At 44.9% G+C, this 23,551-nt stretch overlaps 2 protein-coding genes across 3 annotated transcripts in view; both read right to left on the minus strand.

Moving 5' to 3' along the window:
* The window catches only part of LOC119390839 (nuclear pore complex protein DDB_G0274915), a 100,850-nt gene extending 78,488 nt beyond the window's left edge, over nucleotides 1–22,362 (minus strand). Inside the window, exons 1-2 of one of the 2 annotated variants that reach the window (XM_049414958.1) lie at nucleotides 22,176–22,312; nucleotides 14,925–18,555 (exon numbers count right to left, since the gene is read on the minus strand). In XM_049414958.1, coding sequence (XP_049270915.1) covers nucleotides 15,113–18,555; nucleotides 22,176–22,218 — 3,486 coding nt within the window. In that variant the 5' untranslated portion in view covers nucleotides 22,219–22,312 and the 3' untranslated portion in view covers nucleotides 14,925–15,112. Of the gene's footprint in view, nucleotides 1–14,924; nucleotides 18,556–22,175 lie in introns of those variants that run through there. The other variant, XM_049414959.1, reaches the window with a different exon arrangement.
* Nucleotides 789–10,534, minus strand: LOC119390840 (uncharacterized). Its single transcript, XM_037658553.2, has 4 exons — nucleotides 10,397–10,534; nucleotides 4,009–4,097; nucleotides 2,344–2,436; nucleotides 789–1,015 (listed from the first exon to the last, which is right to left on the minus strand). The coding sequence occupies exons 1-4, from the start codon at nucleotides 10,437–10,439 to the stop codon at nucleotides 812–814; spliced, it is 429 nt and encodes a 142-aa protein (XP_037514481.1). The 5' UTR covers nucleotides 10,440–10,534; the 3' UTR covers nucleotides 789–811.
* Nucleotides 22,363–23,551: the final 1,189 nt, after the last annotated feature.

Raw genomic sequence — 23,551 nt, forward strand, 5'->3', positions numbered from 1 at the left:
GGTGAGGTGAGTGTCAGACTCCTGCTCTTGAGTCTGTTATATTAAACCTACCAGTCAGTCGGTTCGGCGTGGGAGAAAGAAAGAGGCGCAGGTCCTGTGCGCGGGATGGGAGAGGAGGGCATCTGCCCTTCCCCTTCAGGCGCGAGGTACGTGTCGCCGGGAGAATACTGATCTCTGTATTCTCTGCAAGTGCTTTTAGGAAAGGCAGCGACATGCGAAAACAGGAAATTTTGGAAGCCCTCCGAGAACGAGCGGGATTTGAGTACGTGCAGTAGCACAGGTTAGCTTCTCTGACAAAGAAAAAGTGGCATATCTTTCTTGCAGGTTGTATCTATTAACGTGTGAGCGATACGACGCGGAGGTGATGTATACATGTCGGCGGCTGCATATGATTGGATATAGTTAGGCAGCCGCGACCATGGACATAAATGTCGGTCGTTGGTACAGCCATGTGTTGTCTGTCTCCTTCGGTTCGTTTCTTGTTGTTTTTGTTTCCGTTTTTCAGTTTCGCTGGCCGAAGGGCTATTGATTGAGATCACTTTGCATCGCACGTCAAATTTGTGGCGTGAAAGTAGCAGTGGACTCATTGAGCTTTATTATATTTAATAACCCTACATTCGATAGGTGTGGTTAAAACCAGATTTGTAAAATGGCTCATGGGAATAAATGACGGCTAGATTTTAAGTCAATCGCTTCGCCTTTCATAAGCATGCGTGGCAGAAACAATATAGTAATTGGTTCTTGCCCATTACTACATGACTCTTGTGGGAAAACATTTGTAACACTGGTACACCCGCACTTGGGCAATATTTTACTCAAGGAATTTCGTCTTTTTGACACCCACAGCCCCCTTTGTTGCTTCGTAAAGACTGTCCATCAATTTGTCTCCTCCGGGTACCGCCACCTGAATGAACTTTGCAAGGTCATCGAGGGCATTCCTCCGGAAACGTCGTGCATGATGCGGATGACTTCCTTGGGTACAGGCTTTCAGGGTACACAAAGCATTCGACGCTTCCTAGGGAGACCAACACATTTGTTGTTGTTATCAAGCGCACAAACAAACAACACGCTCGGAAAACAAAAAGAAAATATCGCCCTCTAAACACCACATAGAAAGAATGAGGAAATGAAGCCGTGAAGTTCAGAAGCATTGACTATTGGTCCAGTAGGTGCATCATTGTAAATTAGCAGAGTGGAAAACAGTACTAGAGAAAACGCTTGTACAGGGCAAATGGCGCTCCATGAAGTTGTTTCGCAAATGTTTACGAAGAAGATCGTAGTGAGTCACCGGTTCCACTTATCGGAGAGTGGGATCGAAAGAAATGTAGTCGGCATTAATGGCCGCTAAAGAAGCACTTGACAGCCACATGTATGCTCACTAATACTTCGAAAGATGACAAATAAATGCACAGGTCTAGTGATTGCATGTACGAGCTCGGCGAGCGTTTTTTTTATTTCATTCGTAGCGTAATGTTGGTCATAGACACACTTTGATTATAAGGCAGGGCGCAGTGCAATATTACGGAACAATTTTTGGAGTGTTGGGTTTTCTGACGCATACCTAAAGCTCCGTGCGAAGCTGTTTGTTTTTCATCTCAACGTTAAAATGCGGTGAACGCTATGGCGATGGAACTGGCGGCACAGAGTACAGCAGGGCTGCGCTACTAGCGTTCATGGTATTGCACGAGAGTCTTATTTCGGATCCTAGTACGGACTTACGCGAGTGAATAAGGGCGTTAGTCCAGAGGTTCCAGTGTTTCAAATGGTGATTGCACTTGAAATGGAAACATAACTGGTAAGCCTGAACTGTGGCACAAAAAAGGTGGGATAGTTTCTTCGTATCCACGGTCACCGCATGTATCGCTTTCACTAATCCAATGACCGTTGTACGAAGTGCTCTAGAGTAAGAGCTCACCGAAGAAATATGACAAGAATTTAAACCTAGGCCGGAATTTGAAAAAGGAGTGGCAAAAAAGCATTATTAGCGAAAGGCGAATTAGTTAGCAGTCACACGAAAATGCTCTCAAACTCGGCCGCATTTACACAAGCCGCATGCCGATTTGGAGATACGAATTGGGCTTTCGCACATTTTCTTCGACTTTTAGGCAAATAGAGGACAACAGTCTCTGATCGATATGTAGATACGAATCTGTGCGATACTGCATTAGGAATTTTAATAAAAACCAACTGAGTTCAGCCTTCATCAAGGCGCTAATATTTGAACGGAAACTGTCCCGCTCCCCCCAGACTGCGTTCAAAGGGGTCAAACATACTCCTAAATCTGTGAAGCCAGCAAATGACAAATCACTAATTATCAAAACTGCGCAACAAAGTAGTTCCAACCTCACACGGCAGCAAACGATGAGACCACGCCCCAGGAATTGGAGGCTGGCTGATCATGATGCAAATGCATTTGCATGGTACCCATGAAGGCGCCTATAAAGAGAAAAAAAAACAAATATCAGACCACGAACAGCAATTATTGCTGCGTAAATGCAGGATCCACTTTTCAAGCAAAATAGATTTTCACCTTTGATACATTAGGCTGGGCGCCGCTACAAAGCTCTAACTAAGATTGCAACCATGCGGAGTCGGGTGATGATCCCAGTCAAAAAGCGTTTCGGAGGCTATGTGGAGCCGTTCCCCAAGGCGATCGGATGTGAAAAGAGGAATACATCACTAGAGCAATCGTAGATTTGTAGGCGATCAGCCGTTTGTGCTATGGCAATCTCAGCTTTCATCGAGATCATTTATCATTTCACGTTGCCGCATTTCATTGCTGCCTGGATATGAACGCATGACCACAACTGAAGTGTTGCACTGCTAAGCTTGTGGATGAAGGCGCAGTTCCCGGCGTGAAAGCAAACTAGGCGTGCTGCTGCCGAGAGACAACTGTTAATTCAGCCGCGGCTGACGTCACGCGATAACGAAAGGTAGGTGTGTCACGTAATGAGATCTTGGTCGCGCTCCATAGCCGCAAGTAACAGCACCTCAGTGCGCTCTTAGTGGGAGCATGGTATTCCGCAATGATTCTTGTGGTTTAACGTTCCAAATCCACGATATGATTAGGAGAGACGCCGTATTGGAGGGCTTCGGAAATTTCGACCACCTGGGGTTCTTTAGCGTGCCTTAAATACACGTGCCTTAGAAATTTTCGCCTCTATGGAAAATGCGGCAGCTGCGGGTGGGATTTGATCCCGAGACCTGCGGGCCAGCATCGTACTCCGAAAGAAGCAGGCGTATGTATTCAGAATGCTAGAAAACAATCAGCCGAATGCACCATTATATGCTTCTCGCCCTATACACTCCATTGACTATGACGCAAGCTAAGCACTTATTCATAATAGGTTTCTTTTATTTTCGCATTGCGCACTGCTTCATCCTAACTCTTTTCTTCCTCCACGCCAGGAATTGGACATTCATCCACGTGTTTAGAAGCGCATCACTTCACTTGCTAAGGGCAACAATTAAATGTGACAACGTGAAATGAGAAGCGCCTCCGATAAAAGATCAGATTTCTATAATAGAAACGGTTGATTGCCGAGAAGCCCACGATCAGGACAGAACTATTTATTGGAAAACGGCGCGTACAATCCACCTCCTTCATGACGCCACGGCGCATGCGTCCTTCACCCAGCGGAAAAGTGGCAAAACGGTCTTTGAACTCGGAGCCTTTCCTACTGGCTATGCCGGTTGCCTCGGCCCCCACCAAAATCCTGCCAAAATGGCAGATAGCAGCACAGGAAAATGGAGAAGACGGATTACGCATGCAACCGGCATACCCGTAGCGTAACCAGGAATTTTGTTTGGGTGGGGGAAAGGAGGGGAGGGGGTTTGAACCATGCTTGGTATGTCCGTGTGTTCGTTTGTATGTGTGGATGCATAAATGCACATGCAAAATCGAAAAATTATGGATGGGGGAAGGCTTGAAACCTCCATGTAGGCAACGCAATTCTTAATTAAACAGGGATCACTAGCTGGCGCTATACTTTGCTTATTGTTACTTACGGGAGCGCCATCCGTAGGATGTTTATACATTCCGTGGTAGTTGTAACTTGAATGTAGTGGGCTACACTCTGCGGTCATAATGGGCAACGCTGAAAGAAATGCCGTAGAGAGTAATTAAAAAGAATGCTTGAATCCGGCATTGATCTGTTCATTAGACGGCACACAAGTTATACACTGATTTCACCTTGCACCCTCTTGTTTCTTTCCTTTTATCATTTAATAACTTTCCCCCAGTGCAGGGCAGTAAACCTGAGGTACGTCTGGTCGAACGCCCTGCCTTTCTTGCTCTTCTTCCTCCTCCTGCTTAACATGCAAATATAAACAGCCTCTGTGACTACAGGACCTAACATTTCGTAGTATTTACCAGCGACACATCGTCAACTGGCCGTAATAGCTTTTCTCGTGAATTTATTTGCGTCACATGAAGTGAGTCAATTTATTTCTAACTGAATGAGCATTTTTACCCATTTTAAAGCAAACGCGAGGTCTTCGGTTACTAAGCTCTCACTGTTCTCCCTTCTAGTATAAGAAAAGCAGTGTTGTACGGAACGACGACGTTCCACGAGCTATTTTCTTTTAGGAGGAATAGAGGAACGCCACCGTTCCTTTCAGAATTGGTGGAACTATCACGGTAAGTTTTTACTTTTACGAATGAACGGTTCTTTCTGCAAACGTTCCATGGCACTGAACCGACACACGCACGCAGGTTATCATGCTGAGCAGGGCGGATGCGCGACTGCGTGAGGCGCAAAAATTAGCGCTCGCCTGTCACGTGATTGTGCTGCATCTTGGTTTTCACTTCAAGGCTCCCGCCGGGGGCACATGGACGCGCGTGGCACCGAGCAGCCAAACGCGGGAGGAATAGCTGTTTTTCTTTGTTTTCTTCTCATTGTTATCGCAACTATATGGACACCCTCAACGGCTTTCTGTCGTCATCATTGGCGTCGCCGTCAGTTTCAGTATAAAGTCGAAATTGATAACATCACCCAGCTCATTGTATGTTCTACCCGCGAGTAAAAACTGCCGATGGTGACGAACGCGGTTGAAGCAGAGATGACGCAAGCCGGCCGTCTCCGTAGCACGGAGGGCGCATACGATATTATCACACTCCGTGCGTGGCCTGTCATCAATTGCTTGTCAAGCAGAGTGGCAACGGCCCGCCCATCTTTCGTAAGGAACGTGAAGGGACGCCAGGGAAGGGAAAGGGTGGGGGGGGTGGGGAGGCTGCATTGCTCGAAGGGCAGGATCGCACGCGCTATCTAAACGGACATCAGTAGAAGGTTCGTAAACTTGCGGTGCTCTCAACGCTTACTTCGCGTTTAGAGAACTAACAGCACGAAAACCGCTTCGGTCCCGGGAGCGGTCATATTCCCCTACACAAGCGTTTTGTAGAGTTACGCGAAATCGGATCCAAAAGATTTAGCTGATAGCCTTCGTTCATATAACACTACAACTTGTTGCTATCGCATTCATTGCTTCGCCCTTAAGAAACTGTGATTTCTTTTTGCTTTGTTTCAGCTAGTACGACAGGAACCACGGGCCGTTCTGGAGTCTGGAGACACCGTGGGCAACTTGTTCTTGACAATCGGGAACCATCGAAGCTCGTTGAAGGCCGCTGAATGAACCCTGGCAATTTTTTGGTTCGGCCAACTCGAAAATTGCATTTTTTTTCTTACGAGAAGGCGGGGGGGGGGGGTGTTCTGCTATGTGCCCCCGTGACCTTGTGGGGATAAAGAATGGGAGGGCTGGATGCTGTTGGGGATGCGAGCTGCAGGAGCCGAGGCGCCTACGCGTGCTTTCGCGAACTCTTCGAATGCCAGATATAGCAAAGCGAATCTGGTGTTTGGCGAGCAGGGGACAGAGGAACCCGCTACAACTCTCGAAGGTGCAGAATGTTAGTGAAATATGACGTGCTAACCACCGAAACCAGGGCTGGGCAAAGATACTTTGAAATTGCATCGCGATGCGATACAAGATACTCAGACAAGAAGTATTGGAGATACAGATACAAGATACTGCCGCAATAATTGTATCCGATACGATACTTTTCAATTGTATCTTAAGATACTTCGATAGATTCTCTAATTTGTTATTATAGATCCATATATTGTAGCAGCGAACGCGAATGCACAAAAACGTCTTGAATATTTCTTAACTGCGACCTATCTTGTCCCACTTTAATGAAATGTCTGTTAGTATCTCAAACGCTTTGCCCTTCTTCCTCAAAGTACATTAGTTTCATTCCAAAACAACTTATTGGGGTTTTTTGGCTTCTTCACAGAACAACTCTTTATACAGTTCGCTGACAGTGGTTCTTGCTTGTAATTTTTGCAGTTAATGGGAGTCGCTGCTCAGCTTGCCAACCAGCTAGCGGGTTGCCATATAATCACAATAACTTCTGTAAGAAGCCTTCGCACGACGGCGCAAATACCGTTTGCACAATACCGTATATCCGGACAGGTGCACAGCAGCAACAAGGCTGGTAGCGATTTTTTTTTTGGGGGGGGGGGGGCATGGTGTATACTACGGGTTTGAGATCTTTCGCTAGCGGCCCCGCCCGCACACATGACCATCTTCGTCCCATTTGTTTTTATTTTCTAGATAAGTATGTTCGTGAGCTACACAGGCATGAAAGGTCTCAAGGATTCCTTTCGTGAGGAACATGTGGTCACCATGTGCTGAAATATAACCGTGGAACAAAAACTCTATATTTCAGAATCCGCGTCCAGAATTCACTCGTTGTGTACATCGCTATCAATGTTTCTCGAATCCTGACTCCAAATCCCCTTCAGAAATGACCTACATATGAGACATGGGAAAGGCTTCCTTTCTAATGGCAACTTCATTTTGTTCAAACTCTCTCTCACCACCTTCACTGACCGGCGCTTGGAACTAAATTTCGCGACTGTGGCCCGCTGGCTATAAGCTGAGTTTGAGACCCCTGGTGTATGCGTAGATGACGTAAAACAGCAATGAATTTTCATATTCTACTTATCTGCTGGCGTAAAGGATTCTTTGTTGATATACTCACTAACGTGCAATCTTTTAGCAGTTTTTCTTCAACGAGAAAACATTTGCAACACAGAAACGTCTCAGACGTATTGTATATGTGCACAAAGCGTCAGAGGACATCGCCCGCGCTATTGCCGCTTATAGCTCCCATTAGGTGGCGATTAGTAACACGAAAAATATTTAGGAAGACCTAACAGGAAAACAAATATAATTAAAATAGAGAGGTGGTTCTGTATCAAACATTCACACTGAATGTGTACAGAAACACAATACAGATGGCGCCCTTAATAGCTATGAGCATGAAGTGTCGTCAGGTCACTTATTAAGACAATAGAAAATTCAGTGCCTATGTAAACTTGCCTGAAACGGCTCGTTGGGACGCTCATGAGTAAAACGGAGCATTCAGTAAAACAACGTTTCTCGAATCCCCTTCCTAACATCTTTAAGGTGGCTCCTAATGATTTCCATTATTATAATGCAAACTAAATTTCGCTAGTTACCTAAGCGGTAAGCAGAGTGCTTTGTGCTGTAACTCAAGGGACGCCTACATAATAATATATTTGTTTTCAAAATCGCCTTGGCAGCCTGTAAATGGGTAAACAGTAGTAGAAATGTAAAGCAGACAGTTAGAAGAATAAAGCAGAGATCTTACTTTGGGAATGCGTTACAAAAGACACCGCAGTGACCAGACCGGAAAAACAGTGCAGAGACCTAGGTAATGTATGCGATGCGAAATGACAGCAAAAAAGCACTTGTGCTAATAATCAAATTATGATTTCATAAATTATTTGTATAAATGTAGCAGGAAGTGAAAAATACGGTACGCCAAGATATTTCCTGTTAGGTAAACGCTTGCTCTATTAGATCCAGCATCAGTACCAGTGGTGCTAAAGTTGTTAGAATCTATTTTGCATATAAGTTAATGCATTGCATGCAAGTAAGGCTTTACATCCACGAGATGCTTCAAATCGCTGATATGTAAGATCCACGAGACACAAAGCAATCCCATTCTCTCACGCATCACATTTCGTTACGGAGCAAGGCGTAAGAGAATCTTCAATAACGACACTGTAGCAACATCAGAATTTGCGCGATAGACGCTGCACGTAGTGGAGTACGCGGCGCAGGACAGTGGCTAAGAGCAAGTGTCGCGGCAATGGCACAACTAAAAGAGAAGGAATCGGCAAAACAAAAGGTACGTGGGCTGGAGGTAGACGTCCGCGCGCTTGTCTTCCTCACCTTCCTGCCCTCACTGGAGGACTCTGGCGGAAACATAAAATTGCGTCACTGCCCTTAGACTTGTTCAGATGGCTTTGTGGCACCAGTACCAGCTTGAGAAGCGGAGCTTCGCCAGTGAATATTGTTTCGCACGGTTGTGTTGCGATAGAAGTATCTTGTATCGTAAGATACGCGATACACTATCGAATGTATCGAAAATACAGATACTCGTCTTTCGAGTCCTATCGCGATACAGATACTTGATACCAATAGAGTATCTAAAACAGTATCTAAGATACATGTATCTTCGATACTGCCCAGCACTGACCGAAACCCTGCACAGTGGGCTGCCAAAGCGCACAAATGGGCTTGTTTACGGGCGTCAACGTAACAGTGGCAGTCATCTTCAGTGTATTTCTTAGGAGTGTTTCTCTCATCGCGTGATATTTAGAGACACCCGCTTGCGTGGACGGTGGGCAAGAGGCTCGCAGCGCAGTGGACGCATGCGCCGCAGTGACGCCTGCCCCGTGCATTTGATGGTTGCGTTTGGCCAGGCTTTCCTTGAACATTCTATTTCGATGGAGTCGAAATCCTAGAGTTCCGTGTACTGTGCGGTGTCAGTGCACTTTATAAACAGCAGATGGTCGAAATTTCAGGAGCATTCCACATACCGCGCCTCTCATATTCATATCTGGTTCGGACGCGTAAAAACTTCACAAATTAATTAATCGATCTCCTTCGACATCACAGTCATCTCCGCGGATATCGTTCCCGTTCTCTTCGGCAGCCGCAACGGAAACGACACTGTCATGCAGTAAGCGATAGGCGCGCGTTTAGCGCTACCATCTTGTTGAGCTCGCTAAGCCTGCCCGCGCCCCTGTGATATTGGTTGACTGCTCTAATTTGTGTACAACACGATTGTACCCTCAAGATCTTCATGGCCAACGAAGTGCAGACGAGAAAACGGGTTCGTCTGTCGAACACCAATATCGAGAGGCAACTCTTGCTTACTTCATATAACGATTTTTACTAAGTTGGAATTATGCATAACACACATTGTTTTCCACTCAACTGCAATATTGAATCAGTACTCATTAAACACCTATGTATTGTTATTTTCGATGCGGTTTCCTGTGCCAAGAATTTCAAGTGGGCGCATATTGGCGCATCTGAGGAAAGATTGATTTGAACATTTGAACTGCGCAATTGAAGACCGACGTGGAAAGTGCCGCATGTGTTACGCGTGTAATAAGTGAGTAGCAGAGTTGCAGTTGGACACGCCTGGAGTATGCGCGGTGCTCTCTCGAAAATTCGTCTTGGAGCATTTCTTTAGATTTTTTTTCTTTATTAACGTACAAACTGCGGCAAGTGATGTTCAAATTCGTACAATATATGTACTTCGATGTGAGCTTTAAATTGAACCCTTTATTCTGCCCCAGGATTGTTCGGCATTATATTTCAATTGAACAAATCAAATGTAGCGTTAATCCAACGACAAGTTGCAATGTTTTCAGTGTAACGGGTACATGTTCCTTTCGCATTAAGAAACTTGTAAGGCCAACTCCTTTCGAAATTGGGAAGGAACGTGGTTTAATTACTGTTTTAGAGGCACGCGTACAACACTGCAGAAAAGCAACACATTTCAAACAAGCGCGCGCAAGAGTGCCCAGTTTTGTGGATTCCTAAACATTTATTGTTTGCGAAATATTCAAATTGTGTATGTCTGGTCGCATACGTTCCATGGGCAATGCGAAGCTTTTACAGTAAGGAACAGCATGTAAAGTATTCAGTATCCGGACTCAAATGAAGAAAGGAAAGAAATTTGTCGAGAAAATTGACGTTGTAACACGCTCGCGCTCTATAAATACCTTATTGTTAATTGATAATTGAAAAATATGAATTACACTGTCTTGCAAAACGTGCTACCAAAGCCATCAATCACGCGTGATTTCTACTTGTGCGTCTACTCCATCCCGAGACAGAATAAAGCAATAATAAAAAACTACTCCAATGCAAGTGCATTTCGTATCTGTCACAGCTAAAAACAGAACATGCTTCGTCCTACTAGAATACTAGACGCATCAAAGAAGGAAATGTGATTGATAATATTGTGCGTTGCACAAGTTTTAAAATGTACACTTGTTTTAGTGGTGCTTACCAAATATGCACAAAAGAACGCAGGTGCGCGCCGTCGATCCCATCTATGCAAGACGTCGAACAACGCAGGACGCTTGTGACGATATTGCGAACACGTGCTGTACCACTTCGGATAAGGACAATAGAATCCGTGCATGTCAGATACGTTTCTCATATTTCTGGACAGAGCTTCAAGCCGACGAACAAGACGTGCTTGTCAGTCAGAGCAATATAAACGTGGATCAACAATGCTTTGTTCCAAAGAACACATGACGAAGCAGGCTAGATATTTGTCGACATGGTAGACAAATCACTCAAATTTATTGTACCTCTCACTTTTTCCCGATGTGTCCGCGCGACCTTCACAAAAAACGCATACTTGTGTTGGAAATTGTACTGCAAAGAATTGATTATTCGATAAAAGAATGCATGGAGCATTTCATAGAACCTTTATTTGCTGAACCTTGAAATATCCTTTGGCTACAGTTGCGGATTCTGTTTGTTGACTTGTGTTGGCGATATGGAAGCGAAATGAAGATGAAGGAATCCTAGATATTTATGCTTTGCAATTTCAGCAAGTGGCTGTGATGCAAGTCAGCACAGAAAAGAAATGCAATGGTTACTTTTCTTGTTTTTATCATGGAAATAGTTTTCTGGGCGTCAAGAATCCTGTCCCATCGTTCAGGCCATTTATGAATTTTTTGTAAGTTATATTTAAAGTGAGCTTGATCCTCAGAACATTTCACTTCATTAAATGGAACGCAATCGTCAGCAAAAAGTTGCCTACAAACTTGTTCACTAATTACGTCAACAATGTCACATATGTATATAGAAAACACGGAAGGACACGTCCATTTGGTGCACCTGATTTCACCGGTAGCTGCCGCGAGCAACAGCCATGAATACTTACAAACTGCACTCTGTCGCTTAAATACACTACAACGCAAGAAACTATAAAATATGGTAAACCTAAAGCCCGAAGCTTTACAAGTAGTTTTGAATGACATACAAGACCAAAAGCCTTCTTAAAATACAAGAAAATAACGTTAACCCGACCTGACTTGTCTACACTCTGAGAAGAAAAAGAAGAATATGTGCGACTCCTTTTGGGCAGTCCTCACTTTCCACATATATGACTCTTTTTAAAGAGGCACTTTAACTCGCTCATGGGTAACACGACTCTCAGGAGCCAGTATAATGAACCCCAAAGAGAGTTGACGTGCCATTTAAAGAAAGTCACATACATGGCCAGCCAGAACTCTCGAAACAGCGACAAAGGACTCTTTTTTTTCTTAGAGTGTAGAACCGAGGCGGTGCTACTAACATTTGTTATCATCTGGGTGACTATAGAGAGCCTCTTTCTAAAACCATGTTGAAGAGGGGGTAATATATTACTATCCGTTAAAAAGTTGTTTATGCAATTCGCGATGACGTGCTCCAGGGTTTTGGGAAATTATATCATTAAGATTGAAATCAATCTGTCTTCAACCTTCTAAGGGGCAACCGGTTTTGGCATATGAGAAAATACAGAGAAATAATTCGAGTTTCTAAACCCATAGCAATATCTCCCTATATTCGGCGTTCAATCTGCGTTACTCGGCGTCCTGAGGTAGCACTTCTTGAAAAAAAAAGACATCTCATCGGCTATGGAAGGTCTGTTTAATATAGTTTCGCCTAAACATTGCGTGTTGGACTGACGTCTTGTCTTGGAATTTATGCAGCAGAATGGATGTGATCAAGCTAGGAACCATGCAACCAAAGTACAAAGTGAAAAAATACCGTGGTGCAAAATTTATGTATTGTCTTAAGCTGACCGACTGTGCGCAGTATGAAGTGACAGTTGGTGACGCGCGACTAGCTATATTTTCATAAAACTGAACGAAACGTGATTATACTTTAGCTCGTGGCAGCCTGCGCCAGAGCGACAGCCGCTGGTTATACACGGCTTCTTTTGCAATCAGAGTAGCTCACTGTACTCAAATCTTTCTTACCTTGATAATGTACGCGTGGGTGTGCACGTCACTCTGATGCGCTCAGCCCTAGCCCTTTTCTGGTGGTTGCTAAACAGACCAGTGAACTTGGCCTGAACCTACTAATTCCACTACTAGTGGAGGCCTCGTGGCTCCAAAGATAAAAATGGCAACCGCACAGATGTAAATTTTAGCATGACATGTTTTCATGCACTATGTGACGTCACGTGGCCGGCAGGCGATTTGAACGTAAAACGAAACATTTGACGAATCACGTCGCGCTACTATGGAAATTCAATAGAAACAGGTTGATAAGCTTTGTGTTACAGATGCCCTGTTTACAACGTAGATCATTCTGCATTGGCACCGTCCATTTTTGAAGAAGTCGCCTGCAGCGACCTCAACAATATAGTGCAGGTTGTATTGCTGCTGTCACAACAACACATTCTGATCAACTCTTTTAGGCATCTGTACATATTTCCCTTTTCTCAACTTAAGTACGACCTTATTCGTTACGACCTGTTCCTGCTGCACGCAGACTGTGGGATAATGGGATGCGTGTGGGATACGTGTAGGTATACTTCAATGTTGCCCAGCCGCACAGCTGCTTACCTCACAGACACAGCCGCTTTCACATTTAGTTCGCGGCGGCTGCATTTTCGATGGAGGCGAAAATGTCTGAGGTCCGTGTACTTAGATTTAGGTGCACGTTAAAGAACCCCAGGTGGTCAAAATTTCTGGAGCCCTCAACTACGGCGTCTCTCATAATCATATCGTGGTTTTGGGACGTTAAACCCCAGATATTACTATTATTTCACATCTAATTCCATTGACAGCTGCTGTGAAAATACTTACACGACCGCTCCTTATTACTTCAAGCATATAAAGTCAATTGAATGCCTGTATTTGTTTGGTTTCATGCTTTACAAAGGAGCATGCATTCAGCCGCGATCTTCCAAGCGATATTTCGCGTTTCACTATGGGAACCATTCAATTTCTAATTTCTGCCCTGTAGTGCTCGTGGTTTCGGGGCTTAAAGAGTTTCTAGGCCGTTAAGCTTCTCAGGAGTTAAGTCGCATTTTTCAATATGCATAGTAGTGTCTATATAACATCGTTATTGTCATCCTCAAGACCATTTATTCGCAGCAATGAAACACGGCGCATCAGTACAATGTTTTTAATCTATGCTCCACCACTTTTTCAGTCACGACGAAGGGCCTGGTTGCGCAGCCGGACCAATTTAGGGGTCTCATGCCTGTATTAATGTATATTTATTCAAGCCGAATAAATATTTGAGTCTCCTCTTATGCGGGAAATCAAGTATATGGCGTGGACCGTGACAGATCCTATTGCCATAATGCATGACAGACGACAGAGCGATTGTAGTAGAACAAGTGTGATTAATACTGTCAATGAGTCTAGCTTGTTGCGCGTAGCAGTTTCTTGTGCAAACAAGCACAACACGCCACACAAGCGCTATCACAGGAAAAAAAGTATAACCAGTTTAATAAAATGAAATATACGAGACGCGTTAGAAAAGTAATGAGACTGGCAACACTGCGGGCGATCTGGCAATGTTTTGTCTAAGAGCCTGTGCTAGACCGATTTGTTTATCCCTTCCGCTTCCTCAGTCCGAGTTACAACTCCGTAGAGCTAACACAGTAGTCTTTACAGTGCCATAAGTGAAGCTGTGTTTTTGTTGTGCGTTACGGAAATGGAGCATTGGAATTTGGAGCAGTGTTGTGCCATAAAGTTTTGTGTTAAACTTGGTGAATCCGCGAGTGTGACTTTTGAAAAAATGAAACTAGCGTATGGGAACATTGTTTATCAAGAGCACACGTTTTCTGCTGGCACAAATAATTCTTGGAGGGCTGAGAAAACGTTGAAGATGAACCTCGCTCAGGGAGACCTGCAACTTCAAAAACTGACCAAAACGTTGAACCTGTGAGGGCTCGTGTGAGATCAGACCGTCGTTTAAGAATAAGGATGATGTATGGAGAGTTAAATTAAGCACTTTCACCGTACATCGAGTTTTGACAGACGATTTGAACATGTGAACGATTTGTGCCAGTGATACCGAAAAACTTCACAGTGCAACATAGGGACAATCTAAAAAAACGTACGCGTTGATCTTCTTTAGCGGATTGCCAATGACAAAGACTTCCTCAACTGTGTGATGACAGGTGATAAATCTTGGATATTAGAGTACAATATTTGAGTACAATTTGAGTACTTACTTTTCCCGAAATTGGAACATGGCCTAAAAGGACGTCATTCTGGAACTTTGGAGAACATTCGAAAGCCTGTGACCGACCAGTTAAAAGTCATATCAGTTGAAGACTTCCAGCGATGCTACCAAGAGTAGGAACAACGGTCCTCCGGTGTAGGGAAGTGCTTTGAAGGGAATAACATTGTTGTCTAAGAAACTAAAGACTGGCAGTACAAACTCAGTCTCATTACTTTTCTAACACACCCCGTAAATGTCAGTGTGGGTCCAAAGGTTTAAATATAATGATAATTCACATTAGGTTGCTTTATTTCAGTGACTGAGTTTTAAAAAAATGCACTGAACGCAACAAGTTTGTTCAATATAAACTTTATTTCTCGCATCACCAATGCCACTATTCTGAAAATGGTGAGCGAATCGCAATTCAGTGACAATTGCACGCCTTCACGCAGTAGTTAAAATTATTAATGTACAATAACTATTTATAATCGCTTGTCGGCATTAATCCCCATTTAAGGTTTGCTAGATTATGCGAGATTTCTCACTTTAGTTTTGTCTGAGAAAAATTCTCTTCAGTCAAACCGGTGCTGCCACTGTTGCTGTCAAAAGATGACACACTGTTTCCACTTGTTCCTTGTAGGCTTGAAGTGATGCCTCCGCTGGTACCAGAGCCAACTCCCGAATAGCCGTTGCCTCCGCTTGATGAGCTGTAGTAGTATTTTGCGGTACTGCTGGTGCTGCCAGGACTCGTAGTAAAGCTGTCGCCTGTGGACATGCTGCTTCCGGATATGGTTCTGCTAACAGACTGGGTATGGGGCATATATGTACCAGATGGCTGGTTTGTGCCTACTGAGCTGATAATGTGGTTAACGCCGGCGCTTCCAGCAGGACCATGGACGATGTAGTGCGAGCTGGTTCCCCCAATCACTGGTATGCCACTTAGGCTAGGGGATCCCACAAGTCCCATGGTTGGAGTGCCAGAAACATACGAAGTGTAACCAGACACACCCGGTATGATGGTGGACACGCCTGGATGATTTCGCCACACTTTCAATTGCCAACGAGTTCCGGGAGCCTCATGGCCTTCAACTACATAGTGCGGGTGGACGCCTATCTCAGAACCTCCAAGGATATATGGATGCGAAGTGGTTGTGCCTGATAGATAACCAGTAGTAACTGGAATACCAGCTGTGTAGGCAGCCGTTGTTATTGGTAATCCTGTTTGGCCGAGGGCGCTTCCCAGTATTCCATTCGTTGAAGAAACAAACTGGCCATTGACAAACACACCCGGAGTGGTGGTTACTCGTGTACCAGTGGCAAATTGGGGATGAAGGGCCGAAGTTCCATAGAGTGGAAAGGTGCCACTGGACGCCCCTGGCATATTTTTAAGTCCAAGTAGTGTTAGTGAAGACGATGGTTGAACCGTCTGCCCCGTGACATGTAAGCCCGATGTAATGGGCGTAATCATTGATGCTAGCGTTGGCTGTGCCCTAGACGAATACGTACTTGGAACAACCTGCGTTTTTGAGATAGGTTGATGCGTAAACGCCGAAGTGTACAAGTTCGAAGGACTTACACTTTTTGTTATTATTTCTTTTGTTCCCACAATTGTCTTTTGTGGCTCGCCTGCTTTAAGCATGGAGTCAGCAAACCGAGGTTGCCTATCTGTAAACGTGTTATACGTTTCCGGTGTTATACGTGAGCTTATACGGCTTAATGGTTCCTCTGCTCCTAGCAAAAGCTTATTGAGGGAATCGTATGGACTTCCTTCGGTAGGTTGACGAAGGCCCCGAAGCTGCGTCAATGTATTTGTGGTGGGGTCTAAGGATGTTCTACTGCTTGAGGAAAGGCCAAATGTTTCTGGACTTATTCCCGCTAGTCGGGCTAAGTACTGACCTGCAATGTCATTCGGATTGCTGATTGCTTTTCGAAGCAACGATATCATTTGAGGGGCCCCATCTGTTTCACTTTCGTTTGGCCCCACGCTGTTTAGTAATGAGCTCAATATTCCAAATGGTCGTCGCTGATTTATCACTTGTTTTATAATAGCGTTAATTGTTGGCGATCGGGGATTGCTACGGAGCAACTTCAGTAAAATGTATGGATATATGCCACCAGATCTTGTCAACCGGTCGAGGGTCGTTTTTGATGTAGCCGTATTTCTGAAGAGATTGTACGATGGGTTGTTTGTGCCTCCTAATAGCGGAGACAGTGGTCCGGTTCCATACGGGGCAGCATCATTTTTGTACAAAAGTTCTCCATCAGGACCTAGTGGGTATTGACGAGGATGTGCAAGTACATCGATCAACTTCTCGGTCAAAGATTTAGAGCTGCCTGGTACAGACAAGTCGTAATAACCCCTACTAGTAGTTGTCGAGAATTGGTCGATTAGCGGCGAAAGGGTTCCGTCGGGCGCCGTTACGTAAGGCATGCCAGTACTTCCGGTATTTATTCCAGAAATAGTGCTCAGTATGCTTTTTGTCACTGAACTTCCGCCGTAACTTGGAAAACCAGGGTATGATGGTCCCGATGGGCCACCGTATGTACTAAAAGATGAATAAGGTCCCGATCCGAGGCCGTATGGTGCGAAAGGTGCTAGCGGACTACTGCCGTAGTATGGCCATGTACTTCCTGAAAATGGTGCACCGGGAAATGTCGACCACGGGCTGCCGTAAGTACTACCATATGTCCCACCATAAAAGGTGCTATATGGAGAACCGAACCGTCCAGCGTAAGGGCTGCGAAAAGAGAATCCATAGGGGTCGCTACCAAACAGCGAGACCAAACTGCTCCAAATTCCTGGCTGAATTGGGGACGATTGTGAGTCACTCTGGAGCAGAAGACGCTCTATGGGAGACGCCCCTGATGAAGATGACGTTTCACTTGCGATAAGAGAGGTGAGCAGTTTTGTTTGGTTCGCTTTATGAGAAAGTTTACTGCTGGACAAAAGATTTTTTAAGGCCGTGACTCTCGCAATTTTTCGAATGATATCAATCAATGTTGTAGAACCTCTGTGTCCATAAATACCGCTACCAGCAGGCTGAACAGGAATATTGTTAAGGAGTCTCTGCACGGGCTCTGGAAGTCCTGGGAGGCTCGGAGGCTGGTAACCAAGTTTATAGTACAATACTTCAGGATCAAGAGCTTGGATGTATGGAGGAAATATCCCGGTTCGCCGGCCGAGCACCCACTTCCATCTTCGGTCAAGTCCTGTAGTAAATCCAGGCACTTCGACCTCTACACCGCTTCCTGTGACACCGACTGAGGGAGCGGCATGAACCGGAGGAATAGCACCAGGACGTAAATTGTTTACTCCTGTAGTAATTACAGAATGGATATTGGAAGTTCTCGAATTTATTACAGATGGAGCTGGTACATTGCTCAGGCCGACTAGAGCTCCGTGTGTGTTGGAAGGTAGGTGAGCTGTTGGACCCTGTCTTCCACCGGTGATGGTTGAGCCAACAAATGCGTTTCGGTTGACTTCTGTACTTGTCAAGATATTCGGACCTCCAGGTGCTCCCGGTATAGTGGTTCCTGGACTAAGGGGCCGTAATGTAAGGCTACTACCGCCACCTGGCAGAGCGTTTGAACCACCGGGGTGGGTAACTGATACAACGCTTTTGGTAACCGTTGTTTTGGTAACACTTCCGGCGCCGTTTTGAACAGTGTTGAACGTTTCTCCTTCCCCACCTTGAACATTGGATCCTCCTCTTTCGCTTCCTGGTGATAAAAATGGGCCATTGTTATTGACGCTTGATGATGGCGGTGGGGCGAGCGCGAAAGGATCGATGTCGTCGGGAAGATCTTTGGGACTAGGCGGAGCTGCCGGCTTCAATAAATCACTGCTTGTAACGGATTTGACGGTGATCCCCTTGACGCCCTTTACCCCTCCGTCGCTTGAATGCGTAATTGTTTTTATGCCTTCAGCCTTCACGAGTAGAGGACCAGTAGTTCCTATGGACGTTCCAGCGCTGAAGATCGTCACTAGAAAAAAAATTGGGCAACTTTCAGGCAGGCTGCACATCTCAAAGACATCTTTGAAAAATCTCTGAGACGTTCTCGCACGAAAACAAAAGCAAAATCAGGGTTCTGCTGGCATACCACTCTAGAAAATTGCGACGTTTATGCCCCACATTGCTAACAAACCTATCTCTGAACTTACAACAAAACGAACTTTTAATTATCTATGAGACATTACTCATGTCCACAGCATGAATTCGCACTCACTGTGTATCATTAACTTTTAAATGTTTAATGTAACTCGCATTGTTATTGTAAGTGGGCGGATAGGCGGTCAGTGTAACAAGACTAACTGGATGTTGTTTGTATGTTAGGCTCGTGTGGGTTGCTCTAGGTATTTTTATGACGATAGTTTTGTTCTAGGTAAACTTCCAATTCCTCCCTCCAACAGATGTACACAAGCAAAAGTCTTTTCATTCTACAACAACTTAAACCATTTGAATGAAATTTGTTCAAGTTTGACGACAGATGCTGTAAGAACATGCGTCCCTAAGAACGTTACGACACTGTCAAGACGACGATGTCGCATAGACGAAATAAAGAATTGCACGTCGTCGCGCCCCTGAAGGGCGTGGCCTACGCTGGAGATTCAGCGAGTTGTCATCGTGTAACTTTTATTACGTTAGCAATTATACGGACACAGTTGGCGGGTTATTGCCGTCGCCGTCGGCGTCTTCGTTGCCGTTGGCCTCGCCGTCATGCTCCGCATAAAATCCAAAGCAATACCATCGCCCCTCGCGTCGTGTGTTCTACGCGCAAGTAAAAACACGCGGGCACTGGGGATGACCTTGGCTCAAGCAGAGTTGAAAAGAGCCGGTAATATCCGTCACACGAAGGTCAGATGCGATGACATCGTCCCGCGTGTGAGGCCTGGGGCCGATGGCTCGTTAAGCAGAGAGGAAACACCACAACGTCTTTCGTGGGGCGAAGGGGCGACGCTGGGGTGAGGGGGAGGGAGGGGGGCTGCGTCGCTCGACAGAAACAGCAAACTTTGTTCATAGGGGCGCGGTCACGAGCGCCGGCGTGCGCGCTATCTCGATAGACATAACTGACGGCTCATATAAGTGGTGTGCACCCACCGCATACTATGTGCCGAGAGCACGAAAACCACTTAGAACTCTGAAGCGGCCGCATTCGCTTAAAACAGCGTTTTGTATAGTGAATGAGATTGAATCCAAAAGAGTTAGCTGTTAGCCTGACTTCGTATAACATTCCAGTTTGTTGCTATCGCATTCATTGCTTCGCCCTTGGTGAAGCTGTGACTTTTTTTTTTCTCTGTTATATACAACCGCGGAATATACTCAGTATATGTTTGTGGGACGACGCTGGAGCTGCAATATGCGTGGCTACTCGGCACTGTTTCTGCAGTGCGATGATATGCTCAATGAGAAACTAAAAATAATGCTCGCTATGCTTTTCTTGGAATTAAATCTGTTGATTGAATAAGTTGGCATCGAACCATAAAACAGGCCCCCAAACTTCTGTCCTTCTTGAATTTATTGCAAGAATGCCAACATGTTAAGCCTCTTGGTAGAGTCTGTACGAGCAGACCATGCATTGTGATATTTCACATTGTCCACCGGAAGCCAATGGCGAATGTAAAAGATCAGATACCACAAAATCCGGAGATGCGTTGATTATGAAGTTGTGCACATGGCGCCAAAACTTCAGTTATGCCTTAGAGAAGCTCGCGATTGCCTGGGACGTGCGTTCTCAGTTTTTAAGCTTAATGACCCCTGCTCCGACCGATGGTCCATTCTCGCACTTGATGAAGCATATAGGTTCTTCGCCTTCATAGATAACAACTGCATAATCAAATATTAACTGCACCGGAAAAGAACGACACCAGTGCGAATTAGTTTGTTGATGATTTGTAAGCAAGTTTTCTCAGAGAGAAAGAAAGAAGACAAAGGTTCGCAAAATGAAGAAACATGACGGCTTCTCACTTACTGATGTTATTACGTTCAGTATTGAGGCAGGATAACATCATTCTGCTCTTACGAACAGGATTAGCGTTAGAAAGTTTTTTGGAATATTGGTCTGCATTCTTGACGCCACCGCAGAACACGTGGCTGTTTATAATTGTGTGCGGTACAATGAAGTTCAGAGGCCAGCTCCTTTAAGCATGCACCTTGCTATGGCAAAAGCGGTTACAAATTGACGCGAAGAATACGGCACGTAATGTTACATCTGATTGACTCCACTTATATATCATTATTAGGCCCACAGCTGTTCCCAACACCCACTATCCATAGAGCAGTGTTCTCAAAGTCATTGTTTCTCACAGATTGCTTAGACGTGATCAACAAGTTGTGACGTATCAAAAATTACAGAAACCGTGTAATTTAATCACAAGCATTATTGCGTTAAATTCGTGAGTTGAGTTTATATATTACTGAACAATCAAGCAATATTTGAGAACCTATAGCGCTTACACGTTTCGCCCCTCAAGAATATTTCCTGAAGGCGCTTTTTGTCCACATATTCAGGTTTCTCCTTACACCATCCTAGTGTTTTCTTTTCTCCGCTGAAACATTGCCGGTAGAGTTAGCCTCGTTTTGCGATAAATCCCTTATCTGCAGAACCGATATAAATCACTCCAATTGTGATCACTGTTATTTTTCTTCCGTTACAAATGTTCATGCCAAAACCATCAAGCAATCGCGTACAAATAATGTCGGCATTGCGTATGAACCATAGTACCAGGACATCATTGCAAAACTTCAAACACATAATCGGACAGGTCCTTTTCACTATTTTCATGCCGTTCGTCTTGCGCATAGCGTCGCCAAGAACCAGTTGATTTGACAAAAGACAATGCATCCTTAGCGAAGAAATACTTAACAAATAGTAGTGTATCTGTGGATATGCTTGTTGCAGTCACGTGTGCCATTAAAATGGCCAGCCCGAGAGAGGGTAGCGCTTTTCAATTACATTAAAAGATTACACTCTTAGGAGTGTTCCGTTGCTACATGAACAACAAACTTCTCTTTATGACTGCAAGAAAAAAAATATTGCACTTAACATTAACTTTAACTTCATGTACAATGAGGCTTGGTGATGCGCTTACGGTAGGGAGACGTTACAAAGTACACAGACAGAGTGTTAACAGGACGAGCGCAACTCGTCCTGTTAAACTCGTCTTTTGCGTTCGTTCTGTTAACACTGTGTCCTGTGTACTTTGTAACGTCTCCCTATCGTAAGCGCATCACCAAGCAAACATGAATCAATTACCCCTTTCGTCGCATTACTGTACAATTAGAACAGGCGTCTTTAAAGTCTTTACAGTCATTCTGACCACGTTGTGTGCATAAATTGTTTCATACTGTTTGGAAAGTGGAGCCAGGAAAATCATGTATTGCACTTTTCGCGTATTCTGTTGTAGCTATCGCAGTATTCAGCTGCAATGAAAAGGCGAGAAGCTAGATAATAGTTTTTGTTTCTACCTACGCTTCGATCTTACGCGTTTGACGTGAGGGCGCCAGTTACTGATGGGACACCCAAACACCCTGTTTAAGCCTTTAAAGGTGTTAAAGTCTTCAGTGTGCGCACCACACTACAATATAATCAATTTGCCTGCTTACCTAACGCCACCAGGAGCGGCAGGTACCAATTGATGGAAGCCATAACCCGTCTGCGCCTGAGGCGTGTCTTCGCACTGCGCTATAACGCGAGCGCAGGCCCTTATGGGTAACTTTATCTCGCACGCGCCACGCAGATTATGGCCTTGCGGACCACCGTCGTCAATTTTGGGACTGTATTGTCTGTCCTTCACCTTCTAAGAAGACAACAAGTTCTGAAATGTCAGTAATCCGGCGACAGCACGGCCACCCCCTTCCCAGCAACGTCCTTGCCTGTGACATACAAAGAACCTTCAGAAAGACGTATCCGTGCTGCGTTTGCCTGGATAGGGCGTCTTGCGCTATTGTATTGCATCCTTTTGTGTTTCGTGAAATACGTAACCCGCCCTTTACACGCCGTGGTAAAGCAGCGTGAAGGCTCTGCATCGTGCAGCAAATCTTTCTCGTAAGACGAGACATGAAGAAAGGTTAGCTTAGACGTATTTAATGGTCTGAAAGGAAGTCCCGACACTGAGCCGCAGCTGCGTCGCAACGAGCGTCTGGAGGGCATAGCTACACTATACGATATCGTCGCGCTAGTCTGCTTTACGCACTCACGCTTCCAAAAAAAAAAAAAAAGATCTGGAGCCCTTGGTCTATCGCGAAAAGAGGGGCAAACAATGCTTGCCATGCGCGTGCCTGACGTACTACTTTTCTTTTTACATGTCATTCTTTATATCACAATGTGCAATGCTCCCTCGTAAGTATTTTCTTCCTCCATGCCGGGAATGGGAACGTAATTCACGTGTTAGCACCGCAACGCTGTTTATCAGGCAAGAACAATGGTCATGCGTTCATACCCTTGGCAACAATGAAATATGGCAACGTGGAATCACAAGTCAGATCGATAACCTTGATAGAAGATCAGATTGTCGTATGAGAAACGGCTTATCGCCGACAAGCCCATGACCGAAATGGCATTAAAGTCAGTAGACGGCGCATACAAGTACGCATGAAACCGGCGCACAATCGAGGGCCTAATATGTGCACACTCGAGTTTCTACACTTTCGCGGACACTGTTTTTTACGGTCACACCTAGAATGCGATATTTTTACGCAACATAGTTTTCGCTTGAAAATGTATAGAATATCACACATTACATTAACTTCTGCGAGCTCAGTCACAAGCTGCATGCTCACGGCGACTAATAGGCGTGGTCTACACGCTAGCTGAAGAGTCTAGGAAATTGCTCTTCAAGTTCGTTGCCTTTCACACAATTACATGAGTCTAACCCCAATCGATTATTGCCCAATGTTCTTTTACCTAGGCGCGTATGGACCCCCTATCATATTGATTCAAATATCCTGTCAACCCACCACCCGTTCCTCTGCTATCCGTG

This window comes from Rhipicephalus sanguineus, chromosome 4 (genome assembly GCF_013339695.2).
Source record: "Rhipicephalus sanguineus isolate Rsan-2018 chromosome 4, BIME_Rsan_1.4, whole genome shotgun sequence".
NCBI lineage: Eukaryota > Metazoa > Arthropoda > Arachnida > Ixodida > Ixodidae > Rhipicephalus > Rhipicephalus sanguineus.

Excerpts from the sequence above, each read along its gene's own strand:
- LOC119390840 (XM_037658553.2), bottom strand. The coding sequence starts at position 10,439 with ATGGGATCGACGGCGCGCACCTGCGTTCTTTTGTGCATATTTG. Across the intron at positions 4,098-10,396 it reads CGTTCTTTTGTGCATATTTG|CGTTGCCCATTATGACCGCA; the intron begins GTAAGCACCACT and ends CATTTCTTTCAG. Across the intron at positions 2,437-4,008 it reads ATCCTACGGATGGCGCTCCC|GCGCCTTCATGGGTACCATG; the intron begins GTAAGTAACAAT and ends TTCTCTTTATAG.